Source organism: Eulemur rufifrons, chromosome 16 (genome assembly GCF_041146395.1).
Source record: "Eulemur rufifrons isolate Redbay chromosome 16, OSU_ERuf_1, whole genome shotgun sequence".
NCBI lineage: Eukaryota > Metazoa > Chordata > Mammalia > Primates > Lemuridae > Eulemur > Eulemur rufifrons.
This window is the reverse complement of record NC_090998.1, coordinates 9,540,289-9,557,821: the sequence shown is the minus strand read 5'-3', so window position 1 is coordinate 9,557,821 and position 17,533 is coordinate 9,540,289. Positions and strand designations below refer to the sequence as shown.

At 35.1% G+C, this 17,533-nt stretch overlaps 1 protein-coding gene across 5 annotated transcripts; it reads left to right on the top strand.

Moving 5' to 3' along the window:
• The first annotated feature begins 915 nt into the window (after nucleotides 1–915).
• CLEC7A (C-type lectin domain containing 7A) lies at nucleotides 916–16,611 on the top strand. 5 transcript variants are annotated; one of them, XM_069490534.1, is made up of 6 exons: nucleotides 916–1,059; nucleotides 2,380–2,478; nucleotides 3,614–3,751; nucleotides 5,255–5,406; nucleotides 5,817–5,935; nucleotides 16,211–16,611. In XM_069490534.1, the coding sequence occupies exons 1-6, from the start codon at nucleotides 957–959 to the stop codon at nucleotides 16,341–16,343; spliced, it is 744 nt and encodes a 247-aa protein (XP_069346635.1). In that variant the 5' UTR covers nucleotides 916–956; the 3' UTR covers nucleotides 16,344–16,611. The 5 variants fall into 5 exon arrangements, with proteins under 5 accessions (XP_069346635.1, XP_069346636.1, XP_069346637.1 ...); XM_069490535.1 differs by lacking the exon at nucleotides 3,614–3,751; XM_069490536.1 differs by lacking the exon at nucleotides 5,817–5,935 and having other exon boundaries at nucleotides 16,211–16,332.
• The last annotated feature ends 922 nt before the right edge of the window (nucleotides 16,612–17,533 follow it).

The following is a 17,533-nucleotide window of genomic DNA, read 5'->3' as shown; positions in this document are numbered from 1 at the left end:
ATAAATAATTACTATTTTGTATTTTTAATCCATGAAAAATCCCTAAGAGATTTGTTTGCACTCTCCGTTGTTACAACTAAGCACCCACCTCCTTATGGCATCCTTCATGTAGTTCTCTGTAGGTTTTCTCTGTTAGGCAATAAACTTCTTCACAGGTTTCATTTTTCTTTGTATCCCCAGCTTGTACCAATTGAAAAGGTGGGTATTTGTCTGGGGAATGGTCACGCTTGAAGGTGCTGACTCGGGGAGGGGGTGGATGCGAGGAGGGGATGGGTATATACCTACATGAAGAGTGCAATGCGCACTGTCTGGGGAATGGACACGCCTGGAGCTTTGACTTGGGGGGACAGGCGGTACATGGGCAACGTATGTAACCTGAACTTTTGTATCCCCCATCATAAGCTGAAATAAAAAAAAAAAAAAGAAAGAAAAAAAAAAGAAAGGAAAAAAAAAGAAAAGGTGGACATTCAATAAATGCCTACTGAATGAACAAGTATTAATATATGAATAAATGCACAAATGTGTAGTTACAACAAAGTGATGGTGAACTCAAAGTACCAATATTGTTTCATAGTTTTACATAGGCAGAGTCACTTAACGATGTCACATTCAGTTGTGAGACTAATGAAGGCAGCATAAGACGTTAATCTATAAATTTTTGTTATATTCAGTCTGAAACAAAGACCTGTCCACTATTCTGCCTTTACTGCTTCCTAAGAACCAGCAGCCTCAGAAACAGGATCTAAAGGTACAGATGGGAAATTACCACAGCACAGTTTTCATTTCCTGCTTTTGAGTATCTGGTTGGACTACTCATGCTCAACTTGTTAGACCTCAGTGAATGCCTATCCCACATGATTCGACTCATAGATTTTCCTTTGTCCACAGCAGTCATCTTAAAAGCAGAAAGGAAAGAGCTCTCAAATGCTTTGTCTACTCAGGGACTCTAGAGAACAATGGAATATCGCTCTGATGTAGAAAATTTGGATGAAGATGGATATACTCAATTACATTTCAACTCTCAAGGCACCACCAGAATACCTGTGGTCTCAGAGAAAGGTATTTTTAAAAACTATTTCTGCCTTTAGCACTCTCATTTTCATCAGCTAAAACACGTAAATGGATAAAATTTGAGTGACTTGTGATTTGTAGAGCTATCATTGATATATTTTTAAAGGTGTTCAGAAGTCACTGAAGATCATTTGAATGTACCTTCAGCCCTTTTTCATGGAAACTATTCAGTGACCAATTATTAGTATTTAAACTAAATATGTATGATGGCAGAAAATACAATTTATCTGTTCTGTAGAAATAGACACTTCATCAGTGAGGAGCTGGTAATAAATGTGATGATGATATATAATGATAAGGGAATTTCTATAGGAGTGACTCGTTTGTTTGATATAAAGGAGGAGATTATAGAACGGAGAGGCCAAGGAAACTTAAAAGAAGTGTATATGAGCAACATGCATTTTTGTGGTAGGAGATTGATCTGGATTTTTTTTTAACCAAAGGGAGTTTTTGGTGTACCAGTGAAGAAAATATATATGTGACAATTCTATGAAATGTCCTTCCTGTTTATTCTCAGTGAAAAGCAGAGATATGTTCTCTCTGTGTGGTATTAATACAAAATCAGTTCCCTGTTATCATTAAGAGAGAGGTTATTCATGTGTTTGCATCAGAATTTGCTTTCTTCTGCTTTGTGGTTATTCACATTGCACAATTATTTTCCTCTCACCACTTACGCAATTTCTTTCTTGGGCAACCTACTGGGGAAGAGTGGAAAAATTGGATGAGGCAAGAGGTCTGGAGGCACGTGTGTTTATGCATATGTGGGGAAAAACAGCATTCCATAACAACAAACCTGTAATGTGCTAGTAGTCTCTAAACTAGGTGCTTTTACATGTATTATCTCATTTAATTCCCACAATAATCCTTTGAGATATTATTGCCCCATTTTCACAAGAGAAATGAAGAAAACAGAGGAAGTAATTTGTTCTGGGCCATGCAACGAATAAATAAAAAGGGAAAGTTACTCTTAGTAATCAGTGCTATTTCCCCTGCATTAAGCTGTCTCCTCTAAGAATGAGTAAGATTTCAGAGATCCTGGTAGTGTCAAAACCTATAGACATCAATGTGGAGCTGAAATTAGGAGTGTACAGATATCAAAGCAATGTGTCAAAATTACAGTTCCAGCAACTGAAGAAGAGGTATCCTATAGGTGAAGAAAACTCAGGCTAATCCTAGATGACTAGCTTATCTAGGTCCCACTGGTTAATAATTCACTTTAGAATTTTCCAGGTTTTTATGAACCGTAGAATTAAAGTGCTCCACAATCCATCATCCTCTTTATGCAATTTCTGCTCCCTGGCTCCTCAGGAACATGTGCTGCATCTCTTCCTTGGCGTCTCATTGCTGTGGCTTTGGGAATCCTGTGCTTGATAATACTGGTAATAGCTGTGGTCCTGGGTACTATGGGTGAGTATTGTTGGGGGAGATTAACAACAACAACAGACATTTAGTAAGCACTTATTATGTGCCAGGTACTCTTTTAAGGACTTGACATGCATAATATAATTTAATTTGTACATAAACTGTATTGAGTTGGTGCTATTAATTCCCATTTTACATATAAGGGAAGTGAGCAACTGGGAGGTTATTTTGATTTTCCAGGGTCATACAATATTTGGCAATGGGACGGTGATTAGAAATTTAGGTGATCTGTCTAAAAAACTCATACTCCTAACTATGTTGCTGTACTATTTCTCTTAAATAGTTGGTTTCAAAACTGTGGAATTCAAAGGATATATTAATGGAAAGAAACCCATGGAGCTGAAGAATGAAGTACAATGTGGTGCTATGTTTCTGATGAAAAATATTTACTGAAGAGACTATAAGCTATTTTTATGAGTCTCACGATTGAAGGAAATTGTTTTAGTCCTGCTTTCTTTAATTCTTCTTATTCTTTTTTTCCTACACATTTCCATGAAGTTATAGTCCTGCTTTTTAATATAAACTCCTTTGAATATACCAGAAATTGCCCGAGGCACTTATTAAGTACTAAACAGATATTTTGTGATGGATAAATATCTTCCCCTAGATTTCATAGCTCATGCATTCTGTTGTCAATAAAATAATATTTGTGCCTTCAGAGCATCCTCATGAGATTCCTTAGTTAGTCAAATGTTTATTGAGTACATTCTATGTTGTAGGTACTGGGCAGGTTCTCAATGAGCTCTCATTTTTAAGTAACAGAAGAAAGATGGAAGATTTGTTATTAATACCATTTCAAATCTATCATGGCTCCAACTGACTCTGCCATTTGCCTCTTACTGCCTTTGTCATTCTATTTCTTCTTCTCTACCTGCTTTCTTTTTCTTTTTTTTACTATATTTGCTTTATGGAAGTTATTTATTTCTTTCCATCTATTCTATCTATCTATCTATCTATCCATCTATCATCTTTACCTCTCCATCAGCAATAGATCATCTATCATTAATCAAGAATGCATCCCCTTAGATTCCAATAACATATGGGTTTGGGGATTTTATTTTTCAAACATAGCAGAATGATTTCTTTTTTCTGTCACTATTATTGTTGTTGGTATATGAAGCTATGAGGAGATCCAATTCAAAGATCAACTCATTGGAGAATGACAGCTTTCTACCAAGAAATAAAGAGAACCGCAGTCATCCCACACAATCATCTTTAGAAGAGAGTGTGGCTCCTACCAAGGCTCTCAAAACCACAGGCAAGGGCATAAAGGCTTAATGGAATCTTGATTCAAGAGGGTTAATTCTTGGTGCTAAGGCCTCGGATAGTGGAGTGAAGAGAGTATGCTTAGATCCAGTGATTGTCCATTTAAGGCATGCACACTTACCAGTATTAACTTAGTGCAATCTGTCCCGTGGTATATACAATAAGGTAACATCATAAACACTTCATGCATTTGGAGAAACAGTTCTAAGTTGGACCTTTTTTTTTTTTTTAAATCAGTAACTGATTTATCATTGGCTATGGGCTTAGACCTACAGGAAATTATATGATTTGATGCAAAGGAAAGAAAAGTATTGTCTCCCCTTAAGAAATTGACATTTTAAAAGTGATACAGTTAAAATAAGTAATAGAACATTAGAAAGGAAGAATGGCAGGAAAGGGAAAGAAAGGAAAATGTTGCCAAGAATAAAGAAACTAAATTAAAAACATGCAGAATAGATAGATCTAATATATATATATATATATATATATATATATATTTCTGAAAACTCTAAATTTGTCTCCAATGATACAATTTCATTGATTTAATTATAAATGTACGTGCACTTGATCTTTACTTCTAATTGCATCATAATTGACTATGACTTAATATTTTTTGCTACAATTTTCCATCACTGGACCCACACCTCTTCACTATTTTTATCAAGTAGCTAATAATGTATAACAGAGGTGTTCTTTCATGTGGAATAATTGCTCTTATACTTTTCTTATTTGGAAATTCTCATTCTGAAATGGGTCTCACATCATAAAATGAGTCACATGAAATTATACTGTATCTTAATGATTGATTTTCAGTGGGCTTGTTCTGGAGAGTTATAAGAAAGGTAGTTCTGGGTTGAATTTGAAGGAATGGAAGAAAAGTCAAGAAGCAAAGGATAGGGCTGAGTGTGGTGGCTCATACCTATAATTCTAGCACTTTGGGAGGTTGGGGCAAGAGGATCACTTGAGGCCAGAAGTTCGAGACCACCCTGGGCAATAGTGAAACCCTGTTTCTACCAAAAAAAAAAAAAAGTAGAAAAGAAAAAGAAAAATTAGCCAGGCATAGCAGCGCACACCTGGAGTCCTGGCTACTTGGGAGGCTGAGGTACGATGATCACTTAAGCCCAAGAGTTTGAGGTTGCCGTGAGCTATGTGATGATGCCACTGCCCTCTAACCCAGGAAAAAGAAAGAACCCTGTTTCAAAAAAAAAGAAGAAGAAGAAGAAAAAGAAGACAAGGATAGTTGGCAAAAGGACAGTTGGCTCTCTAAAACAACGTTTATAGTTAATCACTTTTAAATTTTAATAAAATAGGGAGATTTGAATGTATTCTCTTCTGTAAAATGATATCCCTATAGTTTGAATTAAGATGAAATATAAAATAGCAACTCACTGATTATTTATTAAGTGTTCTTAAGATGAATGGTGCTTGCACCAAAAGAGTGAATTGGCATGCCATGTATCTCATGGTACTTATCTTTTCTTTCCAGAAGTTCCAGGAATTCCTTCCAGCTCCTGTCCCCCTAATTGGATTCTACATGAGAAGAGCTGTTATCTATTTAGAACATCACTAGATACCTGGAATAGCAGTAAAAGACAATGCTCTCAACTAAGCTCTCATCTCCTAAATATAGACAGCTCAAAAGAATTGGTAAGTGTAGACTTCAGTTATATAACTATCTGCGATATGTATTGAGCAGAAAAATAGAGGGAGATGCCAGGTAATGATAATTTTCCCTAAGAGGAAGTCATTTTAAATGTTCTCATAATAATAATAGCAACATGCATTAAGCAAGTAAAGTACATAGTATAAGCATTTATTTTTAATTAATTAATGTAAGAAATAAACAGGTTTCACTTTTAAAAAATCCTTTAAAACACACTCCATGTTTGCATGACTACAATAATCAGGCCACTATTCATTTTTGTGAGTTTGTATCTCAATTTTTAAATAGAAACTTCTCCCCGTTGTCATCATAAAAGAGCAGCAATGATATGACACATATATAAATCAATTCCTCTCTTTCTGTCTCTGATGTGTTTATATTTGTTTCACTACAGGAATTTATAATAAGACAAGTGTCTTCCCAGCCTGATTATTCGTTTTGGATAGGGCTTTCTCGCCCTCAGACTGAGGGACCATGGCTCTGGGAGGACGGATCAACATTCTCTTCTAACTTGTAAGTATCTGGAGAGACAAAGCTTCATCCTCTTTCTCGCAGAGGTGAAAGCATGTCAAGCAGTTAAGAACATGAACTGCTGACCATATATGAGAAAGAGAGAGAGAAAGATGCACAGTGGTGGAGGGAGAGAAAGAGTGGACCAGAAGAAAAGAAGAAGAGGGTGGAGAAGGACTTTAGCCTCAGAAGGAATCGAGGGGCCATCTGGTGCTATCAACACAGGTGTTCCCTTGGGTTTCTTACCAGGAGGGCATCTGGCATCTGTTTGAGGGTGTCCAGTCAAGGAGCAGTCACTGTGACTCAGTGTAACGCTGTGGTTGGGACCCTGGGCTGTGAAGCCAGGTGTCAGCTTGAGTTAATGATTAGCCTGCACTGATTGGGTGACATTAAAAACAAGTCACTTTTCTTCTCTGAGTCTTAGCTTCCTTATGCATAGATAAGAAGAGAAAGAATAGTGAAATAAAGGGTATAAAAGTAAAATGATTTAGCACAGTGTCTTGCACTTAATGTGCGATACATACCATTACAAGTCAAAAAGCAACAACACTTTGCATTTTATAAAGCTATTTTAAACACATTTCACATTTGCATGATTGTAAATTCTTCCTCATTGTGTGTTACAGTCTTCACTGTAGTTGTCATCCATTTTCTTTTTAATATGTGCAGAATATGAAATTATACTTCCTTTTAAGTTCCTATTATTAGTGTGTATAAATAGTGTATAAATGGACGTGCACATGCGTCTATTTCTCTTTTCATCAATCTCAGTAGCTGTATTTTTCCCTTTAATTAGTCTTTTCAAAAAAACATTTGACTTAGTTGATTCCCTCTTCACGTTTTTTTCTCTTCACGTTTTATTATTTTTTTCATTAATTATGATTCTCATCTTTATTCCTTCCTTCCATCTAACTTCTTTGTGTTGAATTTGCTATTCTCTCGCAAACTTCTTGTATTGGATGCTTCACTCATGAATTTCAGCCTTTCTTTTTCTCAAGTACGTGCATTTAAGGCTGTTATTTCAATGTATTTTCATTGTCATTCAATTCAAAATACTTTCTTCTGATTCCCATTGTAAGTTGTTCTTTGAGCCATGAGTTTTTAAAAAATGTATTTCTTAATTTACAAACATGTGTTTCCAGTTATTTCTACTGAGATCACAGAACATACTCTGTGTGATTGTAGTTCTCTGATTTTTACGTGCTTCTTCTTTCTATACTAAGAGAATTGCGTTAATATCTTCCACTGTGATTCTACTTATGGTTCTGTAAACATTTAATTTGATGTGTGGAAGCCATGTTATCAGGCACATAAAGATTTAGAATTATTGTATCTTCCCATGCAATGTTACTTTTTCTTGCTTTCTTTTCCTTTTGTTCTGATTTAATATTTTTTATTACTTAGTTTTTTTTCTTCTTTTAACTTAGAATTTACTGTTTTACTGATCTTTTAGTAGTTACTTTAGAAATTATAGCATGTATTCTTCATTCATCAAAGTCTAATAATTGCTGGCATTTTTATATTCTTCCTGACCAATATAAAAGTCATAAAACATACCTTTACTCTGTTTACTCCCTCCCCAATTTATTATTATATTTATGTATTTTAATGCTGACACATATTTTTCCACATTTTAAGATCTGTAAAAGTAGTATATGTCTTACAATTAATGGCCTTTTATAATCACTGTAGGCCAAGAAAGATTAGCAGTCAAAAAGGGGCACCACAAACTTGAGACTATTTAAATTAATTACTCTACATTTAGTTTGTTTTGGAATACACTATTATTATGGATAAAGGTAGAAGAACTGTATGAGTTCCAGCTTGTGGTTCAATTTCTCAGGGCATATATTTTTTTTCCCTCTCATTGTCCACTTGGTGGAAAGATGGGGAAATGCACATTTTCTTGTTCTTTTCTGTTTGGCAGTTTAATTTTTCAGTTTCTCCTGCACCAAAATAGCCCTTTGTTTTTCAACTTCTGCAGGGTCTTATATTAAATTTCCCATCTTGGGTGAATTTTATTTCACAGTATTAGATTAAATAAATGATACACTTACAATTCGTGGCATCTTGTATCCAATTAAAAGCCCTTGAAAACACTAGATGTGTGTAGATTTGTTCACATATTTATGGTTTTTATTGTTTCTTATTTATTTCTTGCTCTCCTACCCTACACGTCTAGAAATTTTCATTAAGCCTAAAGAATGCTCTTTAGTATTTCCTATAGAATAAGTCTATGGGGTTGAAGTCTCTGAGTTTGCCTAAAATTGCCATTTCAACTTTTCTAAAAAATAGTTTCACTAAGTATAGGATTAGAGGTTTGGAGCTTTTCTCTTGTCCATTCAAAGATATTATTCCACTATTTATTTTTTATTGTTTTTTTTTTTTTGAGAGGTCATGTATTTGAAGGTAATACATGTTTTAAATTTAATTTCTTTCTTCGGCTTTGGAAAATTCTCAGCCATACTTCCTTTAAATTTTGCTTCCTCCCCACCTTTCTTCCCTTCTCTGGGATTCCAGTTACATTCATTGTAGACCCATTTACAACATTCCATATTGGTTTTTTTCTTTTTTAGTGTATGTGCAGTTGACCCTTGAACAGCATGAGGGTTGGGCAATGCCTCCCTGCACAGTTGAAAATCCGTGTTTAGCTTTAGACTCCCTAATAGTTTAACTACTGCCAACAGCCTACTATTGACTGGAAGCCTCACTAATAACATAAATAATTGATTAACACATATTTTGCATGCTATATGTATTATATACTGTATTCCTAAAATAAAGTGGCTAGAGAAAATTTTATTAATATTAATAAAATCATAAGGAGGAAAAAACATATTTACTATTCATTAACTGGAAGTGGATCATCATAAAGGTCTTCATCCCCATCATCTTCACAATGAGTAGGCTGACGAGAAGGAGGGAGGGAGAAGCTGGGGTTGCTGTCTCATGGGTGGAGAGGCAGAGGAGGTGAAGGAAGTAGAAGGGGAGGCAGGAGGAGTGGGCACACTTGGTGTAACTTTATGGAAATACATCATAATTTCTGTCTGATTTTTGTTTTTTCATTTCTCTAAAAATATTTCCATACAGTACCAATCTTTCTTACACCATTTGCTTTAGTTTCAGTGCCTGTGTCATAGAAGGGTTCATGTTGTAAAAGAAGTGAAAAGCAGTCTTGAGTAATTGGAACATTTCTGACAGACTATCTAGTGCCAATTTTTTTTCTGGAACTGCTTATTCACATCTTCTTCCTCATTGTCTGGTACTGGTTCAGGAGCACTCATCTCCATCAAGTTATCTTTTGTTAATTCCTTTGGTGTGGTGTCTATGGGCTCTTGAATTTCTCCAAGATCCATGTCTTGAAACTCTTCACACCCAACCTTTTTTGCCATATCCACAATCTCTCGTGACTGCCTTGATTAGCTCTGTCATTAATCCTGTGAAGTCATACACACCACCGGACACAGTTTTCTCCAGCAGGAATTTATTATTTTGGGCTTGATGGCGTTCACAACTTATTCTGTAATGACAATGGCATCTTCAATGGTATAATCCTTCCAGACTTTCATGATATTCCCTCTATGAGGGTTCTGTTCCGTAGTGTTGGGAATCTTTCCCATAGAGTACCCCGGGTGATGAGACTCAGAGGTCCTTATGACCTTCTGATCTAGAAACTGAATTAGAGACATTGTGTTTGAGGCAAGCAGACCACTTCAACATCTTCATTGTTGAACTCATGGGGTTCTGGGTGGCCAGAGGCATTGTCCAATATCAAAAGAACTTTAGAAAGCAGTCCTTTGCTGGCAAGGCACTTCCTGACTTCCGGGACAAAGCATCACCGGAACCAATCCAGAGAAAATATTCTTATTACCCAGGTCTTCTTGTTGTACTACCAAAAGACTGGTGGCTGATGTTTATCTTTTCCCTTCAGCACTGGGGTGGTTAACAGCTTTATAGATAAGGACAGTCCTGATCATAAACCTGACTGCATTTGCACAAAACAGTAAACTTCTCCCTTCCTGCCTTAAATCCTGGTGCTCGCTTCTCTTCCTTACTAATAAATGTATCTTGTGACTTTTGTCCCCAGAATAGGGCACTTCAGTCTGCATGAAAAACCTGTGCAGACAGATAGCTCTTCTCAAGTTTCGCTTGATGATGTCTGGGAATTCATCTGCTGCCTCTTGGTTGGCAGAAGCTGCTTCGCCTGTTCTCTAGATATTTTTTAAGCCAAACCTCTTTCTAAAATTATCAAACTATCATTTGCTGGCATTAAATTCTACAGCTTTAGATCTTGTACCTTCCTTTTGCTTTAAAATGTCATAGAATGACTTCACTGTTTCTCAAATTATATTAGAGTCTATAGGTATGTCTTTCTTTACATTTCAGAATATTTGCCTGGTACAAACGTTTTGGTTACATAAATTGCTTTTGTACTGTTTGAGTCAAAGTAATAAGTGTGCTCATCCCAAGATAGTGTGCATTCTACATGTTAGGTGTGAATTTATCCATCTTCTTCTCCCCTCCCCACTTGATTTTCGATGAGTGTTATTTCCATATTTGCACATAACTGTTGATCTATTAGTTCCAATTTAATGATGGTGAATACATGTGGTGTTTGTTTTACCATTCTTGTGATACTTCATTTAGAAGAATGGTCTTCAGTTCCATTCAGGTTAATCCAAGGGGTATTAGTTCATACATATACCACATTTTATTAGTCCACTCCTGTATCGGGCACTTGGGTTGTTCCCACATCTTTGCAATTGTGAATTGTGCTCCTATAAACATTCAAGTGCAGGTGTCTTTTTTTACAGAATGTCTTTTCTTCCTTTGGGTAAATACCGAGGAGTGGGATTGCTGGATCAAATGATATTCTAATTCTAGTTCTTTGAGGTATCTCCATATTACTTTCCGTAGAGGTTGTACTAGTTTGCAGTCCCACCAGCAGTGTATGAGTGTTTGTATCTCTCTGCATTTATTCCAGCATTTGCTGTTTTGGGACTTTTTGATAAAAGCCATTCTCATTGGAATTAAGTGATAGCTCATTGTGGTTTTCATTTGCATTTCCTTGATTACTAGAGATGTTGAGAATTTTTTCATGTGTTTGTGGCCATTATTATATCTTCTTTTGAAAAGTTTCTGTTCATGTCTTTTGCTCACTTTTTAATGGGGATATTTGACGTTTTCTTGCTGATTTGCTTAAGTTCTTTATAGATTATACTTATCAGCCCTTTATCACATGCATAACATGCAAATATTTTCTCCTATTCTGTAGATTGTCTATTTGCTCTGAAGACAGTTTCCTTGGCTGTGCAGAAGCTTTTTAATTTGATCAGGTCCCATTTATTTATTTTTGTTGTTGCTATCATTGCTTTTTGGGTCTTCTTCATAAATTATTTGCCTAGGCCAATGTCTTTAAGAGTTTTACCAACCTTGTCTTCTAGAATTCTTATGGTTTTATGCCTTAGGTTGAAATCTGTTGTTCATTGTGAGTTGGTTTTGTGAGAGGTAAGAGGTGCGGATCCTGTTTCAGTCTTCTACATGTGGCTATCCAGTTTTCCTAGCACTATTTATTGAATAGAGATTCTTTTCTCTAGTGTATGTTTTTCTCTGCTTTGTCAAAGATCAGATGGCTATATGAGGATGGTTTTAAATCTGGGTTCTCTGTTCTGACCCATTGGTCTATGTCTCTATTCTTGTGCCAGTACTATACCGTTTTGGTTACTATAGCCTTGTAGTATAGCTTGAAGTCTGGTAAATTGATGCCTCACAATTTGTTGTTTTTGCTTAAGGTTGCTTTGGCTATATAAGGTCTTTTCTGATTCCATGTGAAGTGTAGAATTATTTTTCCTAGATCTGTGAAATATGATGTTGGTGTTTTAATAGGGATGGCATTGAATCTGTAGATCACTTTGGGTATTATAGAAATTTTAATAATGTTGATTCTGCGGACCCATGAGCATGGTATGGTTTTCCATCTGTTTATGTCCTCTGCTATTTCCTTCCTCAGTGTTTCATAGTTCTCCCTGTAGAGGTCTTTAACCTCCTTAGTTAAATAGATCCCTAGGTATTTTATTTTCTTTGTTGCTATTGTGAAGGTTATTGAGTCTTTGATTTGGTTCTCAGCTTGACTGTTGTTGGCATGCATGAATGCTACTGATTTCTGTACATTGATTTTGTAATCTGAAACTTTGCTGAATTTATTTATCAATTCCAGTAGTCTCTTGGAAGAATCTATAGGGTTTTCTAGACATAAGATCATATCATCAGTGAAGAGTGATAATTTGATCCCTTCTGCCCCCATTTAGATACCCTTTATTTCCTTCTCTTAGCTGATTGCTCTGGCTAGAACTTCCAGTACTATGTTGAATAGAAGTGGGCAACTCTGTCTGGTTACAGTTCTAAGTGGGAATACTTTCAATTTTTCCCATTCAGTATGATGTTGGCTGTGGGTTTGTTGTAAGGAAACAATGGACTTCAACAGAACTCTAGAACAAATGGGCCTAATAGACATTTACAGAACATTCTACCCCAAAACCACTGAATATGCCTTCTTCTCATCAGTTCTTGGGACATGCTATATGATTGATCACATCCTAGGCCACAAAACATGTCTCAAAAAATTTAAAAAAATAGAAATTATACTATGCATTTTCTCAGACAACAGTGGAATAAAATTAGAAATCAACACCAACAGAAATACTCGTCTCTGCACAAAGTCATGGAAACTAAACAACCTATAGCTGAACAATAATTGGGTCAAGGAGGAAATTAAGATGGAAATCAAAAGATTCTTTGAACTAAATGATAAAGGAGACACAAGTTATCAAAATCTGTGGGACACAGCTAAAGCAGCCCTGAGAGGAAAATTCATAGCCATAAATGCCTATATCCAAAAGACAGAAAGATCACAAATCAACAATCTAATGAATCACCTCAAGGAACTGCAAAAGGATGAGTAGGCCAATCCCAAACCCAGTACAAAAAAAGAAATAACCAAGATCAGAGTGGAAGTAAATGAAATCAGTAACAAAAGAACTATACAAAAGATTAATAAAACAAAACGTTGGTTCTTTAAAAGGATAAACAAAACTGCCAAGCCTGTTGCTAGACTAACCAAAACCAGGAAATAAAGGACGCTAATAATCTCAATCAGGAATGAAAAAGGAGAAATTACAACTGATACCACAGAAATACAAAATATCTTCTCTGAGTACTATAAAAATTTCTATGCACATAAACTTAAAAATGTAGAGGAAATGGACAAATTCTTAGAAACACATAGCCTTCCTAGGCTCAATCAGTAAGAAATAGAATTCCTGCACAGATCACTATCTTGTACCTCAATTGAAACAGCAATAAAAAAATCTTCCAACAAAAACATACTGGACCAGATGGTATCACACCCAAATTTTACCAGACCTACAATGAAGAACTGCTACCTATCTTGCCAAAATTATTTCATACCATTGAGAAAGAAGGAATCGTTCCCAGCATGTTTTATGAAGCCAACATCACATTGATGCCAAAGCCAGGAAAGGACTCAGCAAAAAAAGAAATCTACAGACAAAAATAAATACAGATGCAAAAATTCTCAATAAAATCCTAACAAACCAAATTCAGGTGCTTATCAAAAAAATAATCCATCACGACTAAGTATGCTTCATCCCAGAGATGCAGGGATGGTTCAACATATGCAAATCTATAAATGTGATTCACGACATAAATAGAAGTAAAAACAAAAACCATATGATCCTCTCAATAGAAGCAGAAAAAGCATTTGACAAAATTTAGCACACTTTTATGATAAGAATGCTTAACAAAATAGGCATAGACAGGACTTACCTCAAAATTATAGATATGCCTTTCTCATAGCAACACTGAACCCACATACATAAAAGCTGCATTCTCAATGTAAGATAAAAACATATTTCACGAAATGTGCAAGATTTTTGCCCCTGATGGCATAGCTGCAACAAGGGCTTCATGAATTTCCTTTTCTTTTTTTTGTAATAATCCTTATGCTGAATTCATTTATTTTGAAATGGTGGGGAACCACAGCTGCAGACCTCAATCTATGGTACATATAAGCAATTCAACTTTACCTTGTAATGTCGTGACTTTTCTCTGTTTCTTAGGAGCACTTCCAGTATCACTAGTGATACTTGGTATGAGTCCAATGATGTTATTCAAAGTTTATAGTATTATACTAAACATGATGGAAAAATATGAGAATCATAAGAGATTGCTTCTTCTCATGAGAAGATTATTAATGTCACAGAGCATTTTAAGTACATGCAACACTTGAGCTCACTGCACTAGCAACATGAGGGTTGCTTTGGAATTATTATAATAGTACAGTATGTATTATGGTAAATTTGACGCAGTTATGATTTAATGCTGCATTTTTACATTTCTCTCAACTGAGAATAATGCCATATACAGTCTGTGTGTGGATAAGTTTTGATAAATTTAACTTTTTATAATGGATTTTTGTATATATTATGTTATTAAATGATAAAATATATTAGTATCTACATTTTATGCATTCGTGACATACCTAACATTTTCCTAAATTTTTTGATTTTTCTAGGCTTCGCAGTTCATCTGTGAGTTTTTAAAATTGTTGAAAATCTTCAAAAAATGTTCAATATATTTATTGAAAAAACCCACTTATAAGTGGACTTTCGTAGTTCAAACCCATGTTGTTCAAGAGTAAACTGTATTTACTTCTCACATATCTTCAGGTTCATCTATTTTTCCTTTTATATGGCTAATCTGCTATTAAAAGCCTCCATTAAGTTTTATGTTTTGTTTGGTGAAATTTTCAGTTGTATAATTTTAGCTTGGTTATTTCTAAAATCTCCTCTGTCACCATTTATAATTCCCATTTTTCTCCAAACATTCTCAATATTGTCCTTTAACTTCCAGAATACACTAACCATAGTTGTTTTAACATCAGTGTCAGATAATTCCAATGTCTAACACTTACAAGTATCTGTTTCTAGTTTTCTCTTATTTTTCATTCATGTTGATTTGTTTTCAAGTCTTGATTATTTTTGATAGTGTATTTGACATTGTATCTTAAAATATTTGTAGAACTAATTTGGAGTTCACAGAATGACATTACATTTGCTTCTGGCAGGCACAATTTCGTGTTAACACAAACTGCCAAGTAGGATCACATTTTTTAAGTGTCATTTAACTGTTTTATTTCTACTAGCTCAAGTACAGTGAATTTATTAACAAACAACCTACAAAATATATGTCCTCCTTTTGCCATAGCTCCTGTTTGTCTTAAGTTTTCTTTTGCTGTTTTAAACATACAACTAAAGAATTCTTTCTATAATCATAAGCATGGGCCCAAGTTAATATTTTGATATCACTACTCCTTAGATTCCTGGATGGCAGTAACTTAACCTAGCTATGTCCATACCCAAAAAACATTTGGATGTTAAGAAAAATTTTTAGAGAAGAATGCTGGTAAGAGTTTTCCCTGAGGCCTGGATCAAAGTAGTTGTTCTTAGCCTTAGTCATTTCTAAAGCAGAATTCTCTCACTCCTCCAACCTCGGGATCAAGAAGAAGAGACAGATACACAAGATGAAGAGTATCAGATCACGGCTTTTGCACTGAGGCTCAGTGATGTTCTTTGAGCTTGACTAATTAACAGTGCTCCTTCAGGAGACCCAAGAGCAAATACAACAGTCCCATGCTTCCATGTACCCATAGTAATTATCATAATTGTCAAGCAATATATTGTAATATAATTCTGCCTTTCAAATACATTAAAATATGTGGGGTTATTTGCTCTGCCTTTAAATGACCTTGGTATCTATGACTCTCCATTTAGTTCTAGATCCCTTTAGGCATTAACTCTTCTGCTTGGTCTACTCACTAAATATACCGAACAGGAAGTTTACTAAACTGTTGCTTGAGTTGATAAACACACAACTAGGTAACAGGTTAAAGATAAGTAAAGAACTTTCTATAGAATATCAAATAGTTTTTCTACCTTGCCAGGAGCTTTATTTAATTTTGTGCAACTAATAGTATTTCTTGAAAAAAATTGAATCAGTTTTCTGCCTCAATAATGGAGACTATTCTTTTACCACTTGAGAATTAATACAATCTAAATTCAAAATTCATTTTGCATATAAATTTTAATATAAACACTTTAGAATTCTTTTCATCAATACCCTTACCAATTTATTTGAGCACTGTGTAGACCATATTCCTTAAGTTTGTTCTAATTACCTCATTATATTCTATTTTAACAGATTTCAAATCAGAAGCACAGCTACTCAGGAAAATTCATCTCCCAGCTGTGTATGGATTCACGTGTCAATCATTTATGACCAACTTTGTAGTGTGCCTTCATACAGTATTTGTGAGAAGAAGCTTTCAACATAAGGGGGAGGGTAAAGGTAGGGGAGAGAAGTATGTAAGACAGTAAAGAGGACAGAAAACAGAACAGCAAAGAGTGATATTTGAGGTCAAAATAAATGCTGAAAATGTTTAGGGAGCTCAGCAAACTTTAATCTTAGGATGGAGAGGCTGTGATTTCTGTACTTGTCAACTCTATAGGTAGGCAGGCCAGTAGTATCCTGTTCTAGTTAATAGAACCCTAGCCATGGAATCAGCACAGCCAAGTTGAATTTTCACTCTGCTTTTGACTCAATATTTACTTAGGATAAGCCACAATCCTTGCAGTTTCAAGGCAGTCTTAATATCTGGCTCCACCAGAGCTGTTTTTTGTCCTCAAAAAGTGTCACTGGAGTATACACTGTGTGTTTTCATGACTTGTTTATCAACTTCTAGCAGTATGTCAGACATAGGTAGAGGGCGAAATATACTTTCAACTAGCTAAATGAAGAAATGACAAAAAAGTCTTCCCTGTGTTTTATTATTTTCATCATTATGATCATGATTAGGATCATCACCATCAAAAAGCGGTGACTCCAACTTTTTATTTATCAATAAATGTCCCAGAGAGTATGTTTGCCATATCTCTGACGAATAATATCCTGTGTAATATGAAATTGTAGAGAAACTGCTCTTGTAGGAAAGTTTTCTCCTTTTTAAATAGTATCAATCAATCAATCAGTAACATCTGATAGTGAATATAGAAAAGAAACCAATCTCATTGGCAGAAGTATTAACATTTAGAAATGCAAAACATGCTTTATTATTTTTATGATGTGCTGGTTTTCAATTTTTACCAATTCCTCAGTAATTACTATAAAAAGGTATGATTAGAATGTAACTTGTTTCCTCATGTGATAATTTGTCTCATTTTCTTTCAAACTTTCCTACTGGTGCTATTTTTATTTCTAATAGAGATTTCTATATTGTTGGGGAGTCATTTACAGCCCTCTCCAGTTGATTAATATGTAAACAAAAATTTTGCCAAGTTCACTGAATTGTTCACTTTAAAATGGATAATTTTATGTTATATGGATTTCACCTCAATAAAAATAACGTTTGGCCTCTAAATGATGTGCTTGTGTGTAACAATCACTATCACAATTCATCCTCTCCCCACAAGTGATGATGAATTTGGTACTGGGGAAAGGCTGTGTGTAGTAAATAGTTCTGTACTG

Bases quoted from the DNA above. Each gene is read 5' to 3' on its own strand.
- CLEC7A (XM_069490534.1), top strand. From the start codon at position 957: ATGGAATATCGCTCTGATGTAGAAAATTTGGATGAAGATGGATATACT. The intron at 2,479-3,613 runs GTGAGTATTGTT...TGGTATATGAAG, and splicing joins TGTGGTCCTGGGTACTATGG to CTATGAGGAGATCCAATTCA. The intron at 3,752-5,254 runs GCAAGGGCATAA...CAGAAGTTCCAG, and splicing joins CAAGGCTCTCAAAACCACAG to GAATTCCTTCCAGCTCCTGT.